Below are 26,458 nucleotides of genomic sequence, written 5' to 3'. Positions count from 1 at the left end.
TTTGGATTCATGATTTTTCTTTAGGACAGTTGGTCAGCAGGTCCCTGGGATATCTGTAGGCACCTTTAAGAGTTCTTCAACTTCTTCTTGTAAAGCCTCAGCTTTTTCACTCAGCAGCATCTATAATGGAAAAAGAAAAACTATTAGAAAATGAATAGAGGCATTAGCTGTTTAACCTGTTAGGTTAAAACACCAATATTTCTTTCCAAACTTGCATCTGATCCATAAAAAACTGCTGCTACTGCTCACAGGACCACAGTACCTTTGCCTCAAAGGACTAACACCTACTACTACCAATATTTTTTACTGTTTAGTGTGTACCCACATGAAAAACACTAACACAAAAATTTACACAGTACACAGCTTGTTTTCTCAGCTCTGTCATCACATAATACACAAAATTTAACAGAATATAAACAGTTTGTCTAGAACTTAACAAGAGCATTAGTAATAAATGTTTAAGGTTAAAAAACATTTATTTTCCATGTTGGAATACACATTTGTAAGTTGTGCCTGCCAAGTTGCCAATTTCTTGCTTTATACAAAATTTCTTTCTACAGCATTTTACATCAGACATATAGGACCCCCAATATTAGCAACCATTTAATATACCTGAACTGTTTGCTGCTGGCAGTTGGAGTATAACAGTCCCCCAGCAGCATGTGTAACAACATGCAAGCATCCTTCTAACTTCCCAGTTGGAGAAAACTCCATCAGTTTAACATCTGAGCATGACAGCAAGCTAGGCTGCTGGATTTGGCACTGATGTAGATGAGGAATCTGCACATATCCCCTTCTTCTGGCTCACAGAGCAGCAAAAAAGCAGTAAGGAGCCTACAACAACATTAGACGGCCATGACCTTTTAAGTGCCTAAACTCCAAAGTCAGTAGTTTTGCTCCATGAGAATATACAAACCAAGACTTTTGTTATTGACTGCATAATTTTTATACCAATCACCTATTTATTTATTCTAGGCATTCCTTCACTTTACTGAAAGCTTTCTATTTTAGCAGAATCAAACATGAAGCTGATGTCATTGCAACAGCAGATTAATAGAGATTGAGGAGAGAAAATACTACTACTTGATAAATAAAATACTTTCCGTATTTTTTTGTTTAGGCACAACTCAATGTTTATTACAGATCCTTTCCCTTGGATTATTTGTATGCTTAAGGCGCTAAGTGTGCCTTAGAGGCAGATATTAAGTGAAGGCCCTTCTCATGATGCATATTCAAAATGGAAAACAATTCGAAAGGAAAGGCTAACAGGGCACAACAAAAGCAGCTTAAATAGGTGAGTTTAACCCTATAGCTTGTTGGTTTCCATTTCTACAGTCCTGAAAATCCTGTTCTGTAATCACAACTACCACTAGAATTTCTGTAACGTAAGTCCTGAGGTATTGGCAGAATTGAGCATTTTCAGTTACAATGACTCAGCATGGAGATCAAGGTAGTCATTTAATTCCCACATTTCATCAGAGAAGCTGTCCAACATTTCTGCCCTTTGTTTCCTCTCTGAAAAAGAGCACAACTTCCCACTATCCTGTACATAACAAATTGTTTTAAGAAAAGTTTAAGTTTGCCTGTCATTCAGGAGCATGAAGGTCAGCAATTGCTCGATTCATTACTCTTAACCATCTTAGATAAATGATATCGTCAAGAAAATATTTCAATATATTCTTAATACAGACCAGTATTTGGATCACAATGTCATTCAAACATCTGCTTTTGACATATTGAAGTTCTGAAGCAGGTTTTTATAACTTTGTTTCTAATTTACCTTTGCAGATGAAACAATTTGTTTGGCTTGACGTCGTGACAAGTGCTCAATCATCTTGACCAGAGTTTCTGGATTTGCATTAGCCAAGTGTGCTAAAGTTTTGTACCCTGCATTATAAAGCTGTTTTGCTCGTGCCTGCAAGTCCAAAATTGTGTTAGATTATTAGAACAGACAATAAGAATTACCATTAAGTGCCAATCTCTACACCAATATCAAACATTTCATCTTCGCATTATCAATCCAATTTTTTGCCTTGTCTTTCTAAGAACATGAATACTGAGAATCTTCACTCACCAAAAATACAGCTTTACCGCTAAGATATACCTCCCCATACAATCTCACCCAGTTCTTAGGAACCCATTCCTCATTATTTTCTGAGCCTAGATGATACTGACTCTGCCATCCTCTTTTGTTATCTTGTTTTCTGCATTCACTGTCACTGACTGTCTCACATTCTTTGGAGGTGTCTAAGTAAAAGGAGGGCTGATTTTATCCAATTTGTTTTTTTCCCTCCCACAATTTTCACAGAACAGAGCTTTTACAAAATTCCAGAAAAGACTGCACTTCGTTGTTTCAGTCTTATAATTTTTCCTTTAGTATCACAGTATCTTTTTTATTTCTCTAGTTTTGCACGAAGTCTTGGCTGTGAGCTCACACCACAGGAGAGATTCTCTGGAATTTGATTATCACCAATGTAAGGGGGTGTGCATTATCTGCTTCTCTTAACTTGGTTTGATCCTGTTGCTATGTGAGGTAGCCAAGCAGTATTTGCTTAATAGAGGGTCTCTGGGCAAATATTTCTTTTGCAAAACAAATACTGCTAGAACTTTACAAAGCTTAAATTAAAATGCATTTCTACAGTAGTTGTGGAATAATTTAGTATACCCAAGGCTTTAGTATCTTGAGTTATGAAATAATGAAATAATACTCATTTGATGAACAAGTGTTACACCTCCAAACATTTGGTCGATTACCTTTTGGTTTTTTCCCCTCATTTCTTGTAAAGACAACAAGGAATAGAAAGATATTTATTTGATGGCATATATGGTGGGTTTTTTTTAGCATCCAACAGGTAACAGCTTACAATATATTATCTTCCTCCACAGTAACTGAGGACTATGCATGTTCATTGACATGAAGTAGGTGTCGTTAATTTCACCAGAAATAACCACTAATTACCAGCAAATATTTTCTGTGCTCCATTTGCTGTTATATGCACAGTATGACCGATGACACAGAATCTTTCCCCATTGACTTAAATCTCATGAAAAGGTTTTAGATTGCTCTTTGAAAACTGTGCAACTAAATGTGCAGAAAATAATTTTCTTTTGCTACAGTAACCTTAAGACTGATTTTATCATTTCTTCCACAGAAATCTAAGCAAACCACACCTGTTCAAGATACAAGACTACCTGCTTCAAATATCAGCTGTCAGTATAGTTTTAACTCCAGAGCAGAAGTACCTTGGTTATAGCAATAATTTTGAAGAGTCATCTTTAAAATACAACTTCAGCAGAATCACGCTGTCCGGGCTGTTTTTGCCCTTCCACAAAAATGCTCCCATATGAAGTGAGCCATGAAAAAAAGACTGTTTACCTTTTACATCCAATTCAGAAAATTTGATATATACAAAAAACCCTATTAGACTCCAAGTCTTCATCACTGTTTAGCTTCTCAGAATAAAACCTTACTGCCACTAAATTCAATGGTTTGCTGACAAACTGATTCTACAATAGGCTTGACAGGCATCTTGCAAAGAGGTCCAGTGATTACTTATAACCTTGCACTGAAGCTCCAAAAGATTTTCTACTTTAATAGGAGTCTTCCTCATCAGAGACCAGTTATGTTTCATTTAAAATACATGCAGCACTGCAAGTGATTGTAAAACTTAAGTTCCCAATAGGACTTCACTTATTTTTTGTGAGTGTCTTCTGACTTAATTAAATACGTAAATTCTTACTCCTCTTTACTCCCATGAGCTGAAGAATCCTTACCACAAAAGAAACTTGGACTCTGTTTTCCAACTGAATTTACAGCTAAATTATTGTCCAAATACAGCATTTTCACTGTTGCTGTAGTAGCAGCCAAAAGGAAAACATTATTGGCTCCAGCTTACATTTCCTCAACCAACCACTTCCCCAACCTCCAGGACTATTGTGGGATATCTGCACTACACTGAATTCTCAATAAAAAAACCTAGCTTGGTCTTCCAGATATAGTCAAAAGGCACAGCAACATTTAGCATACAACTTCACATTGAAAAAATCTCACAAAGACAGGTTTACTAACCTCTAGAACCCCTGCTACCTCCATCAGAGGGGTGAGTTCTGCCTTAACACAGTATGTCAACTTCTTGGTAAGTTCTGTCAGCAAGGCTTTATAAACCCAGAATTCTTCCAATTCCTGCAGAGACAAAGATCACTAAAAATCAGATCCTAAGTTCTGTATTTGGGGGATATGACTGATAAGAGCTCTGCTACAGCAACAAGCATATATTTGGCATTTAGACAGGGGAAGCACTATTATTTATAGTTATCCTTTCAGCTAGTTGCAGAGTTGCATTCAGCACTCTTCAGCTGAACAAAGTTGGGGCAGTTCTGAAGGATAAGCAGTGCATTATTTCAACACAGGAAAAGAACAAGAGAATAAGCCAACTCAGCTATTTTCCCTGAGATGACATTCCACAACCAGATGGCCTTCTTTCTAAGAGAAAGGTAAAGTTGTCAATTATTTCACCAACAGTGCTGACACTGATCAATGGCCTGTACAATTCATATATTTTCACATTCTTAGTGCATAAAGCTTACTTTTAATATAAGAAATATAACTGTACAAGATTGCTTTTCTGAACAGGAAAAATAATTTTGCACAGGAAAGGTTAAATGCAACATCTGTGTTCAGTTCTAACCTAAGAGAAAAAAACTTCAGATTTTTCAAAATCAATCCCAAAGATTTTATTGAATTCATTTAAACACACTACCTCACTGAAATGTAGAACACAGGAGGCGAATGAGGCAGCAGAATTAAGGAGATTTTGCACATATCCTCGGGACATATTAAATTTCTCTGAAACACTCCATATATTGGTCTCTTTCAGTAGGGTATAAAGGACAAAAGACAGGTAGAGCCTGTTTACCACAGCACTGTCCACATTCTAGGAATAAAGCAAGTTAGAATTCAGAGCCAATATCACATTCAAGATATTCTGTTATTGCTATGAGGAAATTCTTGGCATCTGTACTCCTTCACATCTCTAAAACTTGTCTATATTATACCCAAAGACATTAAACATTAAGAAAACCAACTCTCCTGGTTTCAGCTGGGATAGACTTAATTGTCTTCCTAGTAGCTGGTACAGTGCTGTGTTTTGAGTTCAGTATGCAAAGAATGTTGAAACACTGATGTTTTCAGTTGTTGCTAAGTAGTGTTTAGACTAAAGTCAAGGATTTTTCAGCTTCTCAAGCCCAGCCAGCGAGAAAGCTGGAGGGGCACAAGAAGCTGGCACAGGACACAACCAGAGCACCTGACCCAAACTGGCCAACAGGGTATTCCATACCACGTGACGTCACATCTAGTTTAGGAACTGGGGGGAGTGGGAGTAGGGGATCGCCACTCGGGGACTAACTGGGTATCAATCGGTGGGTGGTGAACAATTGCACTGCGCATCATTTGTACATTCCAATCCTTTTATTATTACTGTTGTCATTTTATTAGTGTTATCATTACCATTATTAGTTTCTTCTTTTCTGTTCTATTAAACCGTTCTTATCTCAACCCATGAGTTTTACTTCTTTTCCTGATTTTCTCCCCCATCCCACTGGGTGGGGGGGTAGCGAGTGAGCGGCTGTGTGGTGCTTAGTTGCTGGCTGGGGTTAAACCATGACACCAACCAATGAGGTTAAAAGAACCTTAATAAGTAGAACAGTAATAAAGAACACTAGCAGAAGAATAATCTAGAATTTGTAAATAATCAAATGAAATGACTAAACTGTCATCTTAGTTATGAGAAATCTCCAACCTACCTTTCTGATGGCTTGACCAGAAGCCTTTTTTGTAATAAAGCTTTCAGGTACTCCCACAATATCCACTACTTTTTGCTCTGCTGCACTTAGCTGATTGAACTAAAATAAGATTTTATAAAGACAATTCAGATATTTAGTTCTCTTAATGTTATAGAAAACACAAGTCTATTACTCAAAGCAAAACAACGTTTTTCAAGATCTCTATATAGTACTTAGTCACAAGACTAGTACTGCAGTCACTAGACAGATCTGCAGCTCCTTTGCCTACTTGTTTGAATTATCTGGAACTGTCCATCTCTGAATGCCACATTTTAACAAAACTGAATAGATTTTAGTGCTACCCCTAGTATACAACACTTTACAGAAAAGGGAGTAGTTGAATTATGGGTTGATCTTGCAGAGTGTGCAAGACTAGGATAAAGGTTGTGCTGCTAAGGCTGACATAAGTACAGTAGTCTGTAGGAAGGTATTGGTCACAGTGTAATAGTTACAATCATGGCTGGAGTTAAGCATTAGACTCAGCAATCAAACAAAGATTAAGATTTGACATTCTCTAGCGGATTTTGCTCAAATCGTTACCCCACCATCTACATTTCCTATCTGTATAAATTTATGTAAAATTTATTAAGCAGGATTACTATATGTCCCAATGCATGTTTGCTAGTAAATCCTCACCTGTTTCAAGTATATCATCCAATCTGGGCTATAGTTAGAAGTCATATCATATGGAGTTGCCAGATATAGAAGATGAAGATTGCTCTCAAGAATCAGCCCTTCCAAACCTTTCTTCAGGTCTCTGTAAAGAAGATTGCAGTATGCCAAGTCTATAGACCCTATAATAAGCACACAATTTTAAACATACAGAGTTAAGTATAATAGATTTTAACATAGAGTCAGTATTTCCTTCATATTCCACAAAAGCTTGTTATGCCATCTGAATTGAAGAGAAATGACTGTAACCTGAATAATTGCTCGAACCTAACATGAGCAGTGAAACAGAACTGAGGAAAGGCAGTCACCTATTTCCATGTATGTCCATTCTTCGCATGGTTTTGGAGTGTTTGTGAATTGCCTTGGCTTTAATGAAAGGCTGGAACAATCTTGTAGATTGAAGGAAATTTTCAGAGATTCATCCTATTCCAATTGCATTCCATACCCTGTTATCTTTATGCTATGACAGGAAAACAGAACTTCCTGATATACTCTGTTACATTTGATCTACATGTTATATACTTCCTCTCCCTCTTAAGCTTCCCTCTAGGTCAAGAAATCCCGCTGTTCACAATATCTGTTCATAACAATTATAAAACGAGGTCATGAGTCACTTTGATTACAATCACTAAATCAAATCTTTAAATCACTTTTTTGGCAGTATGTTTCTGGTTTTACTCCCATTGTGAACAATGTTATTACATTTCATTCCCATCATGTTCAGTCATGCATTACTTGTTCATTCACATTTTCAGTCCAGCACATCATTTAGTAATTGCACCTGTCTCTCTACAACTTATTTTTCATTGCAGTTTCAGACTGAAGACAGGAAAACATATCAAACTGAGGTAAGGCTGAGATGAAAGGGTTTGTTGAAATAAAGATTATAATAAGAATAAAAAAATCTTACCTTTGTATGTAGCTTTACCCAATGGTGTGATTGTTAGTGTACATTTGGAGTTGTGGTCCTTCTCACATATTCTTCCTTTTAGAAGTCCTTTTTCTATTAGATTTTCTAGCCCATCTTTAATTATCTCTGTAAGGCTCTTCTCTTTAGACAGCAGCTGCTGCTGAATACCCAGCAATGTACTGCACATAAAATTGTTGACTTCCTCATGGGTAACTGCTATCTGCATCAATTTTGCAAGTGATTAGCTTGTTTAAAGGTGTCATTTCACATAACACATTTCATAAGCTATATGAAAAAAATTTACTGACTAGAGAAGCAGTTTAATATCCTGTTAATGTGTTTCTATAGAAAGATATGAGAACAAATAGAATGATAGACAGTCTATGATGGATCTGATGGGACTACTCTCCATCTAGTCTATTATTCTAGCTACTGCATCATGTTAATGTTTCCACTGTTTCTATTTGTATTTTGAATCAAGGATCAGAAATTGAAATATTAATACTGTAATTTATCATAAGGTAGATATAATTTTGACTTTTACACAGAATGAAATTATCATGTTATGTGATTACTTGATAGCTGAGTTAAATAAAAAGACTAATCAAACCTTTGTCCTTATCTGATTAGAAGCTGTTCTGAACTAGTAAGCCAATCTGTTTAAAAAGTCTGGTTTTTCTATCAAGAATCAAGAGGTAAGTTTTTCTTTGCATTCCCAAGCACTTAAGTTACTCACAGAGAAGAGTTAATTGATACCTTCAGCCCAACCAAAGATAACAACAGGCTCTGCATTCCCTTGGTCAACTCCAGCAGAAGACTGCTGTAACAGTTCTCCAAAGGACTGTTAACTAAATCCTGAACCTAAAAAGAGCAAGAAATATATTAGTTCAGGGAAAATATTTATGCACTAGTTTTACAATTTTAAAAATACTGATATGCATGATTCAGCTTATAAAGAAAGTGTAGACATTAAAGTTTACAGGTCACGTCTGAAAACAAACCACAAAAAGGTAGTTTATAGGTATTATTACATATGTCAAATACTTGAAAATTTAAGAAGCAAATAAAAATTAAGCTAGGCAGCTCAGCTCCTCCTGTTTATCCCACCAGCCTAATTCAGAAATTTAAAATTACCAAAAGGTTTGTAAAAATTACCAAGTGTTTGTCTTTTTCTTGCACTATGAGAATACTTTCTCCAGCACTATCAATACCAGCTCGACCAGCTCTGCCAATCATTTGTTTATACTGGTTCTTCTTCAGGAAGTCATTAGCAACATAAGGAGCTCTGAGAATAACCCTGTAAAAACATCTTTAGTAAGTTATGCTTTATATTATTAAAATAATATATATTAAAATTATTAAAGCAGCAGGAAAATTTTACAAATGCATTCTTTATATATGCTCTTTCTTAGTAACTAATAAAAATCAAATGCACTTGTTTGAACAGATGTGTAAATCAACCAGGGAAACATTTAACAGCTTAAGGTTTATTGAAAGATAAGCCATGTTTATCAGGTTTTGCAGAACCTTTGGAACTATTCTTTACATCCGCTCGAAGGCCTGAATTTAAGAGTGAAAATCACTGAGATATAAAATAAACCTTTCTAAAGAACATAAGCAACCCTGACCATACATCAGTTATGCTAGAAAAACAACATTTGTCTGTATGAATTTTTTTCTCCTCTCAGGTTCATAATTCCAACATACATGGCACACAAAACTGGATTCTTAGCAAACAGTCTTTGGTCATACAGAGTATGGCAGCCATATCATCAGCACTTATAATAAAAGATAACACATTTTTGTGTTAAAACCTATTCAAACTATATCTTCTTAGAAGAGATTTATTTTATAATTTAAACACTGTTCTTAGGACAATATCTAAAGAAACCACCACGAATTCCTTATTCTTCTGGATAACATTACTAAAATACTGAAGCATTTCCTCAGTTTATTAAAATTTCCTTAATCTGCTTAGCTAAGTGCTCTTCAGCTATGCATTCTGAGGGACTTGCTACTGATTCACATTTCCTATGTGAAAACTTCGCAGTCTTGTGTCCTGATTTGAACACAAAGTCCCTTACGCTTCCAATTTGCTAGTAAAAACAGAAACATACTTTAAATAGCAACAATATTTCCAACTTATTAAAGAAGTTCTTTTACAAAGCAAAAAAAATATCAATGCAACAATTAAATATGTTTCAGTTACTAACCTTCTAGCTGGCAGGTTGACTCCAGCAGCTAAAGTAGCTGTGCAAGCAAGTAGACACAGAACACCTGTAGAATATGCTTCCTCTATACTTTTTCTTTCATCATTTGTAAGGCCACTATGGTGATAGGCAATACCAAAAGGTATTGTTTGCTTCAGAATAGGACAGACACTTCCATTTCCAATATTCTCTAGGTTCTTGATGAGATCTTGTTTCTCTTTCTCCCTGTGAGCTCTGAATTCTCTTGGAAGAGGAAAAGCATTTCTTTAGATTTTGATCAATCATTAACTACTTAAAAAATTAAAGAGACATGCTTACTATCTATTTCTGTTCATTATCCATTCCTTTCTTTAACATCTATATTGGAGAAATAGTTATTTACAGTAACATTAAAATACCAATACACAGGAGATCGATTAAGTTGCAATAGAACTCTTTTCTTGTTTGTAAGCACAGGCACAGAAGGGATCAAATACTGACTGGGTGTGGGTATTGAGTGCACTGAAGAAAGGAAATGGGGCCAGTATCAGCTGGTAGTGAAGATTATAGGTACATCAAAAACGGTTTCAATTTTGATAGCAAGGGAGGGTTTGTTTATTTTAAGATAATTTCTTCCTACATAAAATTTAACTTTGCCAGAGTTGATTAAATCACATTTAAATCAAACCACATGTAAGTCTTACTCTTCTTCATTAACAAAGCCTGGTTTAGATTTTACAACTTACATTCACAAAGTGGGTATGGAACAGAGATACTCAATCAACTAGTAAAATACACTACTAAATACCGGGCTATAGAGAAAATATTTGCTTTCTAAGCTTGCAGAGATCAGTGCCAAAGGGACACAAGGTTAGATTAATTTAGTATGCTTTTCCTTTTTTCTTTATTATTTGTCCTCTAATAACCATTTAAGCCTTGAGCAGTTTACTATCATTTATGCAGTTAGCAACTTTACTTTGAATATGGAATCATGTATTTACTTCTGATCACCAGGTAAAGTCACTTGCAAACTAGTAAAGATAAATACTAAGTTCTGACCAATTATTCCATCTATAATTAAAAAAAATCATGACAGAAACTTACTTTTTGAGGTACTTGCATAACATTGAAGCCACATTTTCACAGTTCTTTTTAGTGGGACAAAAGATTAGGCAGGAATATTTAGGAATAACTTCAGTAACCAGTGCAATGATGTGGTCAGGATCTGCCTTCTCCAGATTACTAGAATACTGTCAAAAACACAGATTGACAAACATTTAAACTTAGAAATTAAGTCATAAACTAAGTATTCAATACCTGTCCTCAACCTTTGCTAGAATAATCCCATTTGCTTGAATCCCTACAACGCAGTAATAAGCTGAGAAAAAAAAGATGTCTTCTTTCAGTATTGTCTAAGAGTGATCAACTGTTGACAAAAATCTACCCAAAACCACAAAGCATTGGGTATCTGGAATAATCAAACCCACTGCTCTTCACACAAAGTACTGAAGAAATTTCTACCTTAAAGAGCAGTGAAGAAGTGAAAAATCAAATTAAGCATTCAGCATTTTAAAGGCCCTTTTCCTCCCCAAAGCCTATAATTTTCCTTTCTCATAGGTATTACAAATGAACAGTCATATTTAAGTAATTTCTTTGGTAAAAGCTCTGTAAACAAATCAGTGTAAAACAATACATTTCATAACTATAGTTCAAAGAAACTGTAAGCATTTTGGTTTTACCTTGAAATTAAGGAGACGTGAAAAAGTAAAGCCATTTTCTGTTTTGCTGTCAACTGCATAAATGCTGTCTCGTATCTTCACGTACTCCTTTAATTCTACCTAGGGAGATACAAGCCATAAACAGAAACTTTAGTTAAATTACCAAGTCTTCTCTAAATATTAAACAATTATTGATGTACAGCTAGCGTTTGTTTCTAAAAAATTATTGATGTACAGTTAATGTTTTTTTCTAAGCATCACATTTCATATACACACTTGCACACATATAAGCACACATCCCACCCCATCAAGAATTTTTAAAAAAGTTAATTGTTTTAATTATCTGCCTTAAGAAAGTGTCTAATTATAAGGAAGAACATGACAAATGTTGTATCCCATGAGCTATTCATAAGCCATTGCCATGACAGCATTCAATCAAGCACTAGTAGTACAGATTCTAATTACATCAAATGAACTGTAGTGGTTTAGTTGAAACGACACAAACGGCTTAACACAACAGCATAAAGGTACTTGCATTTGTGCATTTACAAGCGCACAGTGCTATTTATCATACTGATAAAGTTGCAGGCTGTAGCAGGCATTATATTATGTTACACCACGAAATTAAGCATAAAAGCTGTGATATGATCCTAAACAGATTTGCTATAATTTTAAAGCCAAATATCTTCACTAGTTTATGGTATCTTGTATACAGACCGGTCTAAAGTTATTAGTATAGTACTCTGCTTGTAGGAACTTCTGCAGGTCTCCAACATTATTTAAAGTTGCACTCATTCCAATGATTTGAGTGTTTTCTGTAAAACAGAAGTTGAGATTAATTTACTGCATATTTGCAATTTTTAACACTTCTCCTCAGTATTTAATCCATAAGCCTGCTTCCTCATCATTAGTCTTTTTAAATGCCAAAGTAGAAGGTTTTAAGGGGGATGTAGCTAAGAAATACTTCCTGAGACAAATATAAAAAAGGAATCCTTCTCTATAAAGCATTTAATTGGAATAGCTAAGGGGCTCCTATGAAGAAATGGAAGACATCTGACAACACTCAAGATTTCTCAGAGAAGTATCAAAAAAGCTTCAAAACATCCCAGCCCATCTTACAGGGTGTCCTGGTTTCAGCCGAGATAGAGTTAATTTTCTTTCTAGTAGCTGGTATAGTGTTATGTTTTGGATTCAGCATGAAGATAATGTTGATAACACTGATGCTTTCAGTTGTTGCTAAGTAGTGTTTAGACTAAGTCAAGGATTTTTCAGCTTCTCATGCCCAACCAGCAAGAAGGCTGGAGGGGCACAAGAAGCTGGGAGGGGACACAGCCAGGAGAGCTGACCCAAACTGGCCAAAGGGATATTCCATACCATGTGACATCATGTCCAGTATATAAACTGGGAGGAGTTGGCCTGCGGGGGATCACCGCTTGGTAACTAACTAGGCATTGGTCGGCAACTGGTGAGCAATTGCATTGTACATCACTTGTTTTGTATATTCCAATTCTTTTATTATTTTTATCATTGTTATTATCATTATTAGTTTATCCCTTTCTGTTTTATTAAACTGTTCTTATCTCAACCCATGAGGTTTACTTTTTCTTTTTTCCCCGATTCTCTCCCCCATCCCACTGGGTCAGGGGGAAGTGAGTGAGCAGCCGCATGGTGCTTAGGCACCGGCTCAGGTTAAACCACGACACAGGGTCAACTGACTAACACTTAGATGGGTAAACACTGTTAATGCATGGAGTTATACCATGTTTTTCAAAAGTGGCCAGAACACCATAAATCCAGAAAGCAAAAGTGTGACTTCTCTCTAGAGATGCCATCACTACAATATTTTAATAACATTAACTGCAGCCATGACTTACTACTAGTATAAAGAATTTTTGCAAGAGTAATTTCCAGTGTTGCTCCACGACTTCCTTCACCAAGCATATGCAACTGTGCAAAGAAGGGAAAAAGAAAACGTTAAGAATATTACTGAGTTAAGAGTATTTCTACTAAAAAAACAAATTATGTAGTCATAAACAAATATTACAGGAATGTCTTTGCTGGACTTCCTCATGATATCCCTCTGGTATATTTTGACTGCTAAGCTCCCTTCCAGAAGTATAGCCTCACTGAAAAAACATTTAAGAACCACAGAAAAACTGACCCAAGAGCAAACATAGATAACAAGATTTACCTTCCAGTTAACTAGACCATAACTGACAGAAAGAGTTAACTCCTGACAGTAAACAGTCAACATGGAGATCTTTGTATTCACCAGCCTAAAGCAATTTTAGACGAACTGTGTTTTAAGCAACACTTACAGTAGAAGTTCATATAAAAAAATTTCTAGCAGCCAGCTACTTCCAGAAAAAGAAGTTAATTCTTAAGCTGCCTTCTGTTTAGAAGCTACTGTGTTAAAGTAAGGTCAGTCAGCCTGAAGCATTCCATGAATTAAACATCCCTGTTAGGTGTTACAACACAACCAACCCTTAGCAGCACAACTCAGCCACACCACTAAAAAGCAGAATAAGGGGCAACTCTCAGTTAAGTGTTACTTGATGGTTTTTTTTTTTTTTTAATGTTTCATTTAATCATTATTAATACCAGACACAAAGTCTCATGGTTTCACATTTTGGATTTCAGTTCTGGGATTCATAAGATACATGCCATATGATTAAAATTATATGTTTTTTCTAATCCATTAGGGATGCCTAATTGACAAGTAGTTATTAAGTAATTCACCATCAACCACTAACACAGCAGGTCTCTCAGTATAGAAACTGTTGTCCTAATATAACAACAAATGCTCCAGTTAAAGAAAAATAACTTTCAGTATTACAGAATTATGTACCCATGCAGAAAAAACTTAGTTAAGTAGTAATAATTTCATGATAAACACTCAAAGCAAAACCAAGTAATCAAAAAATATGCTCTTTGCTAATAATTGTGTATTATAGACACAAAAAATCGCATATTATAGATCTGAGTAAATCTTGTAGCATACCTCATCCACTACAACCAGACCAAGGTCATCAATTCTTTCTGTTTCAATTAAAGAATTCACTAGAGCATGTCCTTTTTCTATAGTAGCAATATAAAGAGACTTTTTTATTCTCCTCTTGATTGGTGGAAATCTTCCTTTACTTCCTGCATATTCTTCAACCAGGAAATCCAATTCTATCCCAAAACTCGATAAACCCCTAACCTGTAAAAAAAGAGATCAACTGCAGAACAAACTCATGCTCATTTTGGATTTCAGAGCTGCCTCAACAATTCAACATGCATATAATCAAACCACACCACAATCAACTGTTTGAATTGGTGAAAACATATTACCTATGACTACCTTTTCCATTTGCAAAGCTAAAGTGTTTACAAATATTATCAAGCTTGGGTTACGTCTGTTCTCTAAAATTAACTTTTCCTTTACATCAAAAAAACACCAGCTTTTATTTCAAGACCATTTCTTTAGCAAGTCAGGCAGTACAGCTCTAAGACTGCAGAACTATACATAACATTGCAAAAAGCTATTATTTCAAAGTTCAGCACACTTTATAACTCAGCATCTTCAGCTCATAATTTAGGTCTGTTTTATTATGAAATTACTGGCCCTCATAGCAGCATTTAGGAGAGAAGTCACTCACTTCCCACCATGTATTTATGAAAATCATGAACTTTGCTAAAATTAGTGTTAAAATCAGCCAAGTAACAAGGCACATCAGAAAAGATAAGCAGTATCAAAAACACTGTATCCAGACCTTTTCTTGAACAATGGCAACATATGGCAGTATCATCAGAACATCCTTCTGCCTGCAGAGTAATTCCTGGAGAATTATTATTTCAGCTACGAGTGTTTTCCCACCACTGGTTGGCAATGAGTATATTAAATTCTTCCTTTGCTGTAGAGATTCTAACATTAAGCAATCATGCTGCCATTCTGCAAAATTAAAAAGGAATTATTAGCAACCCTCAGGGGCATGTTAATCAATATCAAAATGCCTATGCTTCATATAGAATACTTCAAGCCTAGCGTTTGAGAGCTTTTCTTCAATAAACCACTAAAAGCTTTCAGTGATTGAGCCTTCCAAAGTATTCTATAAGCCATATCAACCTCTACCACCCATCCAAAAAAACAACTTAATAAACAAAACAATCACTTTCCAACATGGTTTAAATTAAATATTACCTGGGCAACACTTTACTAGCAATTTTTTTTTTTTCAACAAACCATTAGTTACATTACCATAAAGCGTTTCAATCCCTCGAAATTGTCTGAATAGATCTTTAACTTTGCTAGGTAATCCATAAAAAGGGCCTATATCAACAGAAGAAGATTCAATAGTTTTCCTAGCAACACAAATCTCTTCAGATAAAACAGCTTCTTTAAGCTGCTTGGTCTTAGAAACCTGCAGAGTCTGGGCTTTAGCATTTCCAGTCATAGCACTTTTCAGATGATCTTTAAGACTCTCAGTTTTAAATAAATCACACTTAGAGTCTGAGGAAAAGTCAGTAGGTCTGTTCCTGTGTTCAGTATCAGGACAAAAAGATGGACTCCTGATTTTGTCCAAGGAAAAATTCACACATTTATTCCTCCTTTCTGAGACTGGAGATGTTCTAGAACCAGAAGAAAGTTCACCCATTTTCTCAAAATACAAAAGTTGTGATGATGGCAAGTCATCTAAAGTAGATTCAGTCAGTTCTTGATTGCTATCCACTGGGTCATTGTCATTCATTTGGAAAGCATCCTCTTTGTCAGCTTTAAAAACAACCATATTTTCTGAATTAGAAAAATGATCTTGTTTTTTCTGGTGAATTCCTGACTGATTCCCAATTATGATTTCTCCAGCTACTTTAATATTTGTATTTTTATCCTGCAGGTACTTCTTCTCTATATCATCAACTTCAGCTAGCAAAGAATCATTTCCATAAAAGCTGTCATGGTCACCAAACATATCTTCTTCGCTCTCATTACTACACTGTAAAAAAAATAACAGAGTATTAATACTGCAAAGTAACAACAAAAAAGGCAGCATAACTTGTACAGCACACACATTACATGCAAGTCATTTAAGTCTTCCCCAACTTAACAAGAAAGTTAAGTGTGTTTGTGAGGAAAATCTAGCTTGACCTCTAAAGAACACATGCTTTAACTCAATGAAACCTAACCTACAAGTAGACCTGATGCCTGCATAGCTACTTGGTAGCGATGATTTTTTTTTTTTTAAAGTTGAAGCCAAAACGCATCACCCCCCCCTCATACAAAGCAAGGCCTTTCCCGATAAACATCACGCAGGCTCAGTCTGGGGCCAAACCACCCTCCCAGACGGAGTCCCCCCCACCTCGATACCCAGCCCTAGAAGCCTGCCCGCACCCCCGCCACCGCTAGCCCCGTACCGGGGTCTCTGCCGGGGGTCCCTCGCCACCGGAGCTCATTCTCTTGCGAGCCACCGGCGAGCAGACGGCGCTGGGCTGCACCGGGGCCCGGCTCCGCTTGCTGACAGAGCCGGGGCGGCTCTTCCTCCGCACCGCGAGACTGGGCTCGGCCATCACCGCTGCCCGTGGAGTTGGGGGGGCGGGTGTGTGTGTCAGTCTCCGCCCTGAAACCGGGGCTGCGAGAGAAAGCGGTGCGGAGAGCGTCACCGTCGCGGCAGGGTGCGGCGAGGGACTGCCATGAGGGAGCGGCGACCCAGCGCCGCAACCTCCGCCAACAAGCCTCTGACGTACCGAGACCATTACCAGGCAGCGGCCAATCGCCTGCCTCAAGTAGGGCAGGCCGCGGCCCCATTGGCCAGCCAATGGCGTTTGTACCGGCGGGAGGGGCAGGGAGGCGGCTGTAGTCGGAAGGTAGAGGCGCATAGGCGGAAGTGGCGTTGTTTGTAGGTGGCGCGCAATATGGCGGGGTGGGCTGTGGCGGCGCGAGGCCCCTGGCGGAGGCTGGTGCCCGGTGCGTTCCTCCTCCTTTCCCCTTTCCAGCGAGACGGCCGTGCTGGCTGGTCTCTCCTCCTGCTCCACCGCCACTAATCCCGTCGCTTTTTCCCTTGCAGCGCCGCTGTGGGAGCAGCCGCGCCGCCTGCAGCATGAGGGGCGGCCCAGCCCGTCCGACCAGGTGAGGCTCCCCCCGGGCGTAGCCCGCGGTGAGCTCGGCGCTTCCTACCGCCTCCGGGGCCGCTGCCGCCTTTACCGGGAGGGGCTCCGGTCAGGCAGCGGGGGCGTCTGAGAACCCTTTGCTGGGGCCTTTACGTAGCTCGGGCTCCTGGAGAACCGGAATTCCGTTACGTGGCGTGTTGCGGAGCAGGAAGGCAGCGCCGAAGGAGATGAGCCGGCGTTGAAGTTGAGGCGCTGTAGGTGTACGGTATCTTAAGCGTTGTCACCTCAACCAGCCGTCTCGGCAGCTCGAATGTGGCGCAAAAAACTTTGGCAGCGCTGATTTCCTGTATGTAGCTGAGAGAATGCACTAGGCCTGGTGGTTAGGTCATAAAAATGTGTTGTCCGGCACCAGCAAAAACTTCTAAAAATAGTCTTTCTCTGCCCAAATTCTACCGATGTCTGCAAAAATGAAACTTGTCCTTCCACTTGTATCTTGAAACGATTTGGTGCAGGGTGTGTTCTGAAGCTTAAGGAGCCTTTCAGGGCTTGGGAGATATTTGGCAATCTCTCTCAGTTAAAGCATGTGAGCAGACAGGAGCTCCCTCAGGCCACTTGCTTTGAAATTTTTTTCAAAAAAAGTCTCTTGTGACTTGTCAGACAACTACCTTACTACCAGCTTTTGTAGATATTGCCTTCTAAGTAAACGGGGTAAGCACTCTTCTTGATTGCTTTAAGTGACTTGTTACATTGTCATTAAGACATAAAAGGCTGTGTAGCTGTGAGAATTTTTTTAGTTTGCTAGGTACCAATGTGTGTGTTAGAGAAACAGCGGTAAGAAAGTTACTGAAAAACTTCAGTGATGTACCAAATACCTCTTTTGGTTTCAAGGCATATTTTGCCCAAAGGATAAAAATAACAAACATTCCCTATTTCTTGTGAAGCTTACAGATGTTAATAATTCTCTAATTTCAGCCCATACAAATGGAGAACCCCTATAAAGAGCCTCCTAAAAAATGTGTCTTGTGTGGAATAAGTGTGGACTACAAGAATGTGCAGGTGAGTTAGAAAATTCCTGTCCTTAGATGAAGGTAACTGGTTTGCTATTTTTAAATGTGTGCGTAGGAAGTGCACAAGAATAAAAAATGAAAAATCATTCACTATGTTAGGGGCTTAAAACTTAAGAGTAAGAATGTGTGCAGGCAAGGGCCAAATAATGCAGTTGTGATAAGCTGTTCAATCTACTAGTCCTATGTGCAGGTGTTACAACTTTGTTATTTACCAAGTAGAGTCCTCAATTCTAATTCCACTGCCATACAGCTTAAATATTATGGCATATAAAATACTGTCTAACTCCAAGCTATACTTTTTCTTGTCTCCAGGTAGAACTGAGTTTTTTGTAAAAACAGACCAAAAAAATGAAAAATAGAATGCAAGTAGTAAAATAAAGCTCTCTAAAAAGTTCTTAAACTGACTTTGGATTTCTTAAATAGCTTCTTTCCCAGTTTGTTTCTCCGCATACTGGCTGCATTTATGGCAGGCATATAACAGGTATGTGAAGTATCAAATTAAATAATTTACCGGCTAATATTAATGTTCTTGTGAGTCCAAGTAACTGTGTATCAGCTATCTTTCCAAAAGTAACTACTGCCAACTCTATACATTTTGTAATAGTATTCCTCCAACTTAGTAGCCTTCATCAAGGAATGAATATATCCCTTAATTATATGGGGGTTTTTTGTATTTAACAGTATAAGCAGACATGCATTTTTCTAGGAAGACTTAGACAAAGCTAGAGGGAATTGACAGTAATGGCACTTCTACCCTTTAATGATTTGGTTATTGTTGACTTAGGAGACTGAAAATGATTTCTCTCTTCAGGCTTGTGCAACAAGAAGCAGAAGGAAATTACAAAAGCCATTAAAAGAGCTCATGTACTTGGTAAGTATGATTATGCTTTTGAGTTTAAATCAAGCCTACTTTCCTATTAAAAAAAACCCTCCATCTTATGTTTTTACAGGATTTATGCCAGTTATGTTTAAGGACCCATCGTTTCTCACAGACCCCAAGATATGTAATATCAAGTATCCAGAGTAATATATTATGAAGAAATAAACAATAAAACTGCTTTTCATGTTTATATACTTGTTTACTGGAAGTGTGGTTGGCTAGCATAATGCATCACTGACTGAAGGGTGGATGTCAGTTGCTTTTTTATGGTCAAGTCTCTAAAATTGTGTGAAGGAAGTATGAAAGATGAAAGCAATAGTAGAAATGGGCAACTGTATGGACCACTTCCTCTGCTCTCAGGTCTTGCTAAAGTTCAGGTGTCTGTTTTTCCCATGCTGGATTGGAAGGGGGGAACAAATAAACAAGCAGTTGATAGGTAAGGATAAATTAAAGTATTTAAACTGTGGCAATTTATATAGACAGCTAGTTCTGTTAAGCATGTTACCTGTGTTCATTTGATGCTCCCTGCCTCAGCTGCTGCTGAGGAAAGGGTAGTGCTGCTTCTTCAACAGTACTACAACAGGAAGTTGTATTACTCTGAGGCAGTATGTGACATGGTTATGACTGCTAACATCCTGCTAGCATAGTCTTTAAACCCTGAGAGAGCGAATACAGATTTAACTCTGGAAGGCAAAATGAGGGAATGTCATCTGGACTTGTCTCTATGCCAAACGGGATTCCTGCATTAAAACCCCCCAGAAACTAAAAAACCCTAAACCTGTATGTCTTTCAAAAATGCACTGGTTTTTTTTATCCCTGCAGTGCTATAAATTGTGTCACTTGAATATGCTGGCAGTAACTTTTGGTGCAAGGTCGTCTGGACAAATTGCTAACAGATCAGAAAGTAGGAGAGTGTGGGTATTCATTTGTGTCTCTAATTTTTTCCAACATGTCCTCATCTGTTTCATTGCTACTCAGCATAAGCTTCCTTTCCTGGTCACTGTCTTCTTGGTCTTGAAGTAATTTTTGGTGAAGCTGCAGTGATCTGGATTTCTTGAACGACTTTGATCCTGTTGTGGTCCCTCTGACTTTACGCTTGGTTAGGTGTCTTGTTTCAGCTTCAGTGAAGTCTCTTTCCTCTACCATGAGAGTCAGTTTGTCCATAACATTAATATTATGGTCAATGTTACAGCAGTTCTTGAATATCTGTCGGCCTTTGAAGGAAACAATACATGTCTGAAGTCCAGAATTGGGGAAGAATGTTTGCATTGCCTGGCAAAGGAGGACATTCTCCTTTGGCTCTTCTGTGTAGTCCCTGTCTTCTCCTGGAAAAAGAAAAATAAAGCTAGAGTTGCAGTCCCTCTTGCACACTTCTACCACTACTGTTTTGGCTGCCTCAAGTTCAGAAGTGTTTTGTGCTTCTGTCAAGTCAATCAACTTTGGAAGTCAGTAAGACTGGCATTGCATTTATTTAACTTACCTGAACAACTTTGTTGCTTTTTCCTCTTTATTTCTTCTTTTAATTGGCTCACCTCTGCTAAGAGCTTCTCTACAGATCGTTCACTGGCTTCTACTGTAGAGCATATTTTCTGCAAGGAAAAGAACATTTGATGGGATTAACAGTATTCACAGAAGCTGACTTTAACCTTGTTACAAAATCCTTAAAGTTACTCATGACTTTTTAAGTTGGACACAAAGTATTAAAACGCTTAAGTAATGAGGTTGAGGTAGATTTTAGAGATGATAACTTCAACCTTGTGTTGAATGAGGTGCAAGATGCAAATTTATCAGTGGAATTGAGGATTTATCACTGTACTTTTTTTTGATCAAATTGAAACTTAAGTCTTCAACTTTGAGAACTTAGTGTACAGCTACTAACAGTCCCTGATCTTTCAACATGTGCTTCCAAGGCACAGCTCTGTTTCTTATTTAGTGCAAGATGGTATACCCTTTGCTCGACTTGGTTTTGTAGTACTGCCGAAAGTAACTGTATCGGCAGGTATGCCTGACTTACCTTCAGTTCCTCCTGCAACGTGGCATACATCTCATTTATCTTATGAACCTCTTGTAAGGATCCATCTTCGTAAAAGAATTCTGACCTGTCAACCAAGAATATAATTGCAAGTTAATGATCCCAGTGCTTACTTAGTAGGAGTATAGTGAATAAAGAAGCATTTTGAGCTTCAACACCAGGTGCCTATGTTGAGAGAGACAGCTGCTCTCATGGCAAAGTATGGGACTTCACTAATTTCTGAGTACCTTGGAAAGGTAAATAGTTGTAGGAGACAGGTCAACAAGTGGGCTAGGTATGGCTGTAGCATTTGCAAAAGCACTTAAAAAAAAAGTCTTATAGAAAGATAACTATACTTAACTGAAAGCTAGAGCTATCAGTAAATATGGCATGTATTGTACCTGTGTTGTCTTACTGCTCTCACAAAACCAGAAGATATGCAGGAACCGGACACTGTTCTGTAACCTTGCTGTTCTGCCATGCCCAAGTTGGTAACCACCAAAGGAACTTTCTGGAAAAGACTTAAAAAGCAGAAGTATGAGAACTGATTTATTAACATCCAAAGGCCTCTCTTTAGTTAAAGGTTCTTGACCATTAAGCATCCCAGATGGAGGTTTACAGTATAGTTAGTTCTTGCTAAATGTATCCTATCACCCATAGACAACTTCTTATGGCTAAAGGCAAACTACAAGAGCAAAAAGACTCTGAGCAATGCCTCTAGTATTTTCCCACTTCTGGGTGTGAGTTGCAATAAATCAATACTTGCTTGTTATGCCTAGCCTATGGGCAGCACGTCTCTGAAAATTACCACCAATTTAAGTATTTCAGTGATATGTGAAGATGAACACCATGCATAGTTGAAGTCCTAGACACAAAACCAAATTGAGCAAGAACAGCTTATGTGCATAAATGAACTGACAGTGTCTGCCTGTTGATGCTGGCACTACAGATAGTTATAAAGGCAAATTCCCTGAACAGAATTCCAGGGTAAGATTGCAATGAGGCTCCAGCAATATAAGAAATGATCTTATTTAATGTGTAAGTTTCAAGGGTAAAATACACAGTGTCAACAATAGTTCAATTGCAACAAAAAAACCCCAAACTGTTCCAACTTATAGCATGTGCTGTGCTATTGCTTTATTAAAAGTAGAGAACAAACCAATTACCCTTCTTGTGGCCGATGTAAGGCATGTTCCAGTCTGTAAGTAGAACAACTTTCTGTCATCACGCTAGAGGTTAACAAAAGGAATACAAGGCCCTGATTTGATAGGTGAGACTGTAAATTCTTATGAAGAAGTCTTTCCCGGAATGTCATGGTCTGGTCTGTGTTACGCCTGAATTTGTACCATCCTATTACACTCTGCAGGCAGAAGAAGATTCATTATTACTTTTGAATTGTGCTGTCCCTGTGTGTCATATTGAAGCAAGCTAGAGGATTCAGTACAAAGTCATGAATCTGAATTGTTCAGTGATGCGTATATATTCAAGTAGTTGGTTAACTTGAAACCCTTAAAGCATCTAAGTCTAATTTGAGTATGACAACTCCTCTCTTTCCTTCAAAACCATGCGTTGAACTGGCTCGTTTTCTGATGTTGTGCTCAAGGTGAAACTCTACAAACTTGGTGCTGCTATTTTGCTGGTTGGCTCTTTCCAGCATCTACTTCCCCTTGTGAAACTTTCTTCTGTGGAGAAGACTGTAAGTTTTTTTGGTCAAGTGGCACTGAACCACTTGAGTGAGCTGACGTCAACTGATCTTAAGCTAGGAATCAGTAGAATCCCTTTGGGATGTTTGAACTGTTTGCTTGAGAAATGAATAAGAAAAAATAAAGTTGTGACATATGTAGGGAAACCCAGTCAAAAATAACGTAAACTGTTCTTTTAGGGGGGAAAGATGATGCAGCTGCCTTGACCAGCAGTGTGAGGAACTAGATACAAGATAAAAAAAGATGAAAGAGAAAAAAAAGCTTGATACAAGAGGTATCCAGAACAGCCCCCAAAATCTGAGTGAGCTCCCTGGTATGGTTTAGGTTTGAAAATAAAGTACCTTCTTACAGCCTGATAGTATTTTCTTCAAGGCAAGTTCATTCAGTTCTCCTGCAGAATTATAAAAGCTAGAAGAAAATTAGGACAATTAGAGGAAAAAAAAATGCTACTGTAGAAATAATTATTCCCTAGTAGTCTGGCAGTCATCCCACTTTAATAGCTATTTTTCCCCCTGGTAAGCATAAAGATATGCTGATACAGCTGCTCTGCTAGGACAGTGCAGATAATTTCATTACTCAAATAGATATGTAGGTGGTCTTGTACAGCTTAGATGCTGTTCTGGCATCAGCGCTATTGGGACACAAGTTAAAGGTAGCATCTATATCCTTTTGACTACAAAATAGAAAGATGCCTTCAATTTGATATGAAATGCCTTTCTAGTAACATCTGGGTTTATTAGTTTTCAGAAAGTTTTGAGAAGGAAATTTGTGTTGTGATTCTCCCCTTCCAGGGATGCAAACCCGCACAGCTGTGTTCCCGTCTATGATGGAACTCTAAATACTAGTCCTTGAAATTACTCCTGCCATAAGGCTAACAAGTGTTTCTGACCCACTTAGAAGCCTATGGCCGATGCTACCTTTTTATTTCTTTTTTTTTGGGGGTGAGGGGTTGGGATGTATGCTTTAAAAAAGCAATGTTGTTTGTTCAGTATGTTGACGTTATTCTGTAGTTCATATGGTATCATAGCTCATCAGAAGGTAGAGTATGCCATATCTCTATATATACAGACAAACACTAAAAAAGGACATGAAGAACCAAAATAGGAATAACATAAGGCATTTTGTATCTGTTATTCCAAGGGGTTGATATGGCTGCTGTAGTTACAGCCAGGTGAGTTTCTCAGTAATGTAATATAAGCTTAACTCTTGAAGAGTTCAAGTTAGGGTTAATTTTAACTTCTTCATATCTGTTTACGTAAGATTCTTACCTGAACAACTGGTAGCATGGAACATGCTTCTGTATATCTGGAAAGAGAAGGTAATATTACTCTGGGTTCATCAGTTCAAGATGTATATTCTTCTATCTACTATGATCAGAATTAAACTGCTAGAAGAACCGAGAAGGAATTCTAAAAATCAAATGCATTAACATCTAATTAAATAAGATTAAGAAAGGAGTTTTTTTTAAAAAAGATTCTAATTCATTTTTCAAATGTAAAGGGAACCACTGATATAAACTGTATTTTTTTACACATTTTTCTGTTTTGTTAAGTGAAAAATCAAATTGGGCACTTTATTTTTCCCTCCCTTCTGTTGAGTATAGGAGTACTATGTAATATGAAAGACTTCATTTGAGTTACTCTGCAGCAAGGCATGGATCCTGTTAGTAAGAAAGATGAGGCTGGAGAACAGAAACCCATAGGGCAGATGATGAGAACTGGAAGACTGACTACTAGAAAAAAACTGTAGGTGATCTAATGGCATTCTAAATCCTTTTTTCCCCCCCTAAATTCTTCACTACTTTCATTTTCACAAGTTAACTAAAAAAAAACCACCCCAAACTTTGGAGCAACTAACTCGGCCTATGAGCATGTGATGACAAGACTGGGTAACTTGATTGCCACCACAAAAAATGCCTCATATTTTTGGTTCAGCTGTGAGACTCAGTGGAGGAAAGTGTTACACCTTAATTGTATCCTAGAGTAAAACTAGAAAATGGGATGCAATTTCTCCCTACCATATTGTCACGAAGATTGGAAAGAAGACACATACTGGATTATCTTCTTTATTTTTTGTGTAACTGCATTTTAAAGGGAGTTAAATGTGTGTGCATGTGCACATATACATATGTTTCTGTTAAGGGCTAGTATAAAATGCACATCCACTTCAATCCCATGAAGACTATAAAGAAAAATACATCTGGCATCTGCTCAATGAAATACATAAATAGCTTGCAGCCTTCACACACTGTATTTTATAAGCTCCAAATTAGGTAATAGATGCTAACACATTAGTGTTAGTTCACATCACTGAAATAGGCCAAGCTTTTCCAGTGCAACTCTAGTCCAGGAGAGTTTGTGACGTGGCCAAGACAAAGGAGTCTAAGCCCTAAATTACCTTTAATGTGACAAAATATTTGCCAAAGAGGAGCTATTCAAGGAACTAAGAACTAGTATTTCTGTTAAATTATTATATTTTCTACAGTAAAATTGTAATTTTTAAAATCAATTAAAATGTTACAAAATAACCCTTCCATGTGGCGGGTTTTGTTTTTTTTTTTTACACCAAGGTGGTCCCCAGGATCTAGCAGCTTTGATCTTGCTGTAAGGTGTTGACCGCCCTCATTCAAAACTGTAAGCAGTTGTATATTGCCTGCAACCAAGCATGGTATTAAAAATGTGGACAGACTAACCGATTGTATAGACAACTTCAACATCATCCATTTGTGAGTCAGTAATGCTGTTCTTGGCTTCACCTTTCACATCTCCAAGGAGAAACCCTTCCTTTAGGGGGGAGAGAAAAAAAAGAAGTTCATATTAACAGCAGCATTGAACAAGACTTTGTCCAATATTAGCAGTGTAAATGCTGTCTTCAGGAGAGGTAAAGAGGTGTCAAAATGAACTGTATTTTCTTTTTTTTAAACAGTAGGTTCTCACTCATTTTTCAATACCTGTCTATTTAAGGAAAAAAAGAAGTTGGAATGTGTACACAGCTGTTCTCCATTCCTCATGTTTTCATTCACAAGTGAACAGTTTGTGGCTGTACAGGTGATGCTCACCTCCAGGGCTTAGGCCAGAAGGCCTGACCAGCATTTTGGTCAGTCCTTGGCAAGGCACGGTGCTGGTGCTGCTGCTGCCACACCAGGCGTCCGGTAGCCCACACCTCCTCGTTTTTAAAATAAAAACCCCACAATTTCCCGCCATTAGTGAGCACGGAAAGAAACCACCATTGCAGCAGGGTGCAGCGGGGAGGGAATACACTGCAAAACCGTGCTCCAGCACAGCACGCAGTCAGGCCCTGGATGTGCGTGGGGCCCTCCCCGGCAGCGGGGAGCCGGCGGGCCTGCGGTGGGAGGCAGCCCGCCCTCCTGAGGGGGCCGGGGG

General features: G+C 37.9%; 3 protein-coding genes across 5 annotated transcripts in view; 1 reads left to right on the top strand and 2 right to left on the bottom strand.

Annotated features, from left to right (window-relative positions):
• On the bottom strand, window positions 1–16,995 carry HELQ (helicase, POLQ-like). Its single transcript, XM_010583278.1, has 18 exons — window positions 16,722–16,995; window positions 15,571–16,303; window positions 15,086–15,264; window positions 14,332–14,532; window positions 13,205–13,277; window positions 12,048–12,145; window positions 11,352–11,450; window positions 10,717–10,862; window positions 9,637–9,876; window positions 8,579–8,720; window positions 8,180–8,284; window positions 7,424–7,643; window positions 6,478–6,635; window positions 5,803–5,901; window positions 4,761–4,934; window positions 4,070–4,183; window positions 1,781–1,915; window positions 1–120 (listed from the first exon to the last, which is right to left on the bottom strand). Exons 1-18 carry the CDS (start codon window positions 16,872–16,874, stop codon window positions 34–36), a joined length of 3,156 nt encoding a protein of 1,051 aa, XP_010581580.1. The 5' UTR covers window positions 16,875–16,995; the 3' UTR covers window positions 1–33.
• Window positions 16,996–17,001: 6 nt separating this feature from the next.
• On the top strand, window positions 17,002–24,509 carry MRPS18C (mitochondrial ribosomal protein S18C). Of its 2 annotated transcripts, none has more exons than XM_010583274.1 (6): window positions 17,002–17,271; window positions 17,372–17,433; window positions 18,387–18,470; window positions 18,905–18,962; window positions 19,293–19,352; window positions 23,255–24,509. In XM_010583274.1, the coding sequence occupies exons 1-6, from the start codon at window positions 17,220–17,222 to the stop codon at window positions 23,299–23,301; spliced, it is 363 nt and encodes a 120-aa protein (XP_010581576.1). In that variant the 5' UTR covers window positions 17,002–17,219; the 3' UTR covers window positions 23,302–24,509. The 2 variants fall into 2 exon arrangements, with proteins under 2 accessions (XP_010581576.1, XP_010581575.1); XM_010583273.1 differs by lacking the exon at window positions 23,255–24,509 and adding an exon at window positions 19,432–20,207.
• Window positions 20,230–26,458, bottom strand: part of FAM175A (family with sequence similarity 175, member A) — a 6,487-nt gene continuing 258 nt past the window's right edge. The window contains exons 2-9 of one of the 2 annotated variants that reach the window (XM_010583277.1): window positions 25,768–25,858; window positions 24,344–24,380; window positions 23,417–23,483; window positions 22,539–22,732; window positions 21,774–21,893; window positions 21,376–21,460; window positions 20,818–20,950; window positions 20,230–20,665 (exon numbers count right to left, since the gene is read on the bottom strand). In XM_010583277.1, the coding sequence (XP_010581579.1) occupies window positions 20,259–20,665; window positions 20,818–20,950; window positions 21,376–21,460; window positions 21,774–21,893; window positions 22,539–22,732; window positions 23,417–23,483; window positions 24,344–24,380; window positions 25,768–25,858 (1,134 nt within the window). In that variant the 3' untranslated portion in view covers window positions 20,230–20,258. Of the gene's footprint in view, window positions 20,687–20,817; window positions 20,951–21,375; window positions 21,461–21,773; window positions 21,894–22,538; window positions 22,733–23,416; window positions 23,484–24,343; window positions 24,381–25,767; window positions 25,859–26,458 lie in introns of both variants that reach the window. The other variant, XM_010583276.1, reaches the window with a different exon arrangement.

The sequence above is a fragment of the Haliaeetus leucocephalus genome, unplaced genomic scaffold (genome assembly GCF_000737465.1).
Source record: "Haliaeetus leucocephalus isolate CR32 unplaced genomic scaffold, Haliaeetus_leucocephalus-4.0 Scaffold886, whole genome shotgun sequence".
Classification (NCBI taxonomy): domain Eukaryota; kingdom Metazoa; phylum Chordata; class Aves; order Accipitriformes; family Accipitridae; genus Haliaeetus; species Haliaeetus leucocephalus.
This window is presented reverse-complemented; position numbering and strand designations above follow the sequence as displayed.

Coding starts and splice junctions, on each gene's coding strand:
- HELQ (XM_010583278.1), bottom strand. CDS start 16,874: ATGGCCGAGCCCAGTCTCGCGGTGCGGAGGAAGAGCCGCCCCGGCTCT. Junction 13,278..14,331: donor GTCTGGTTGTAGTGGATGAG/GTATGCTACAAG, acceptor TTCTTTGCACAG/TTGCATATGCTTGGTGAAGG. Junction 9,877..10,716: donor TTATGCAAGTACCTCAAAAA/GTAAGTTTCTGT, acceptor TCCTCTTCCAAG/AGAATTCAGAGCTCACAGGG.
- MRPS18C (XM_010583273.1), top strand. CDS start 17,220: ATGGCGGGGTGGGCTGTGGCGGCGCGAGGCCCCTGGCGGAGGCTGGTG. Junction 17,434..18,386: donor GGCCCAGCCCGTCCGACCAG/GTGAGGCTCCCC, acceptor CTCTAATTTCAG/CCCATACAAATGGAGAACCC. Junction 18,963..19,292: donor TTATGGCAGGCATATAACAG/GTATGTGAAGTA, acceptor TTCTCTCTTCAG/GCTTGTGCAACAAGAAGCAG.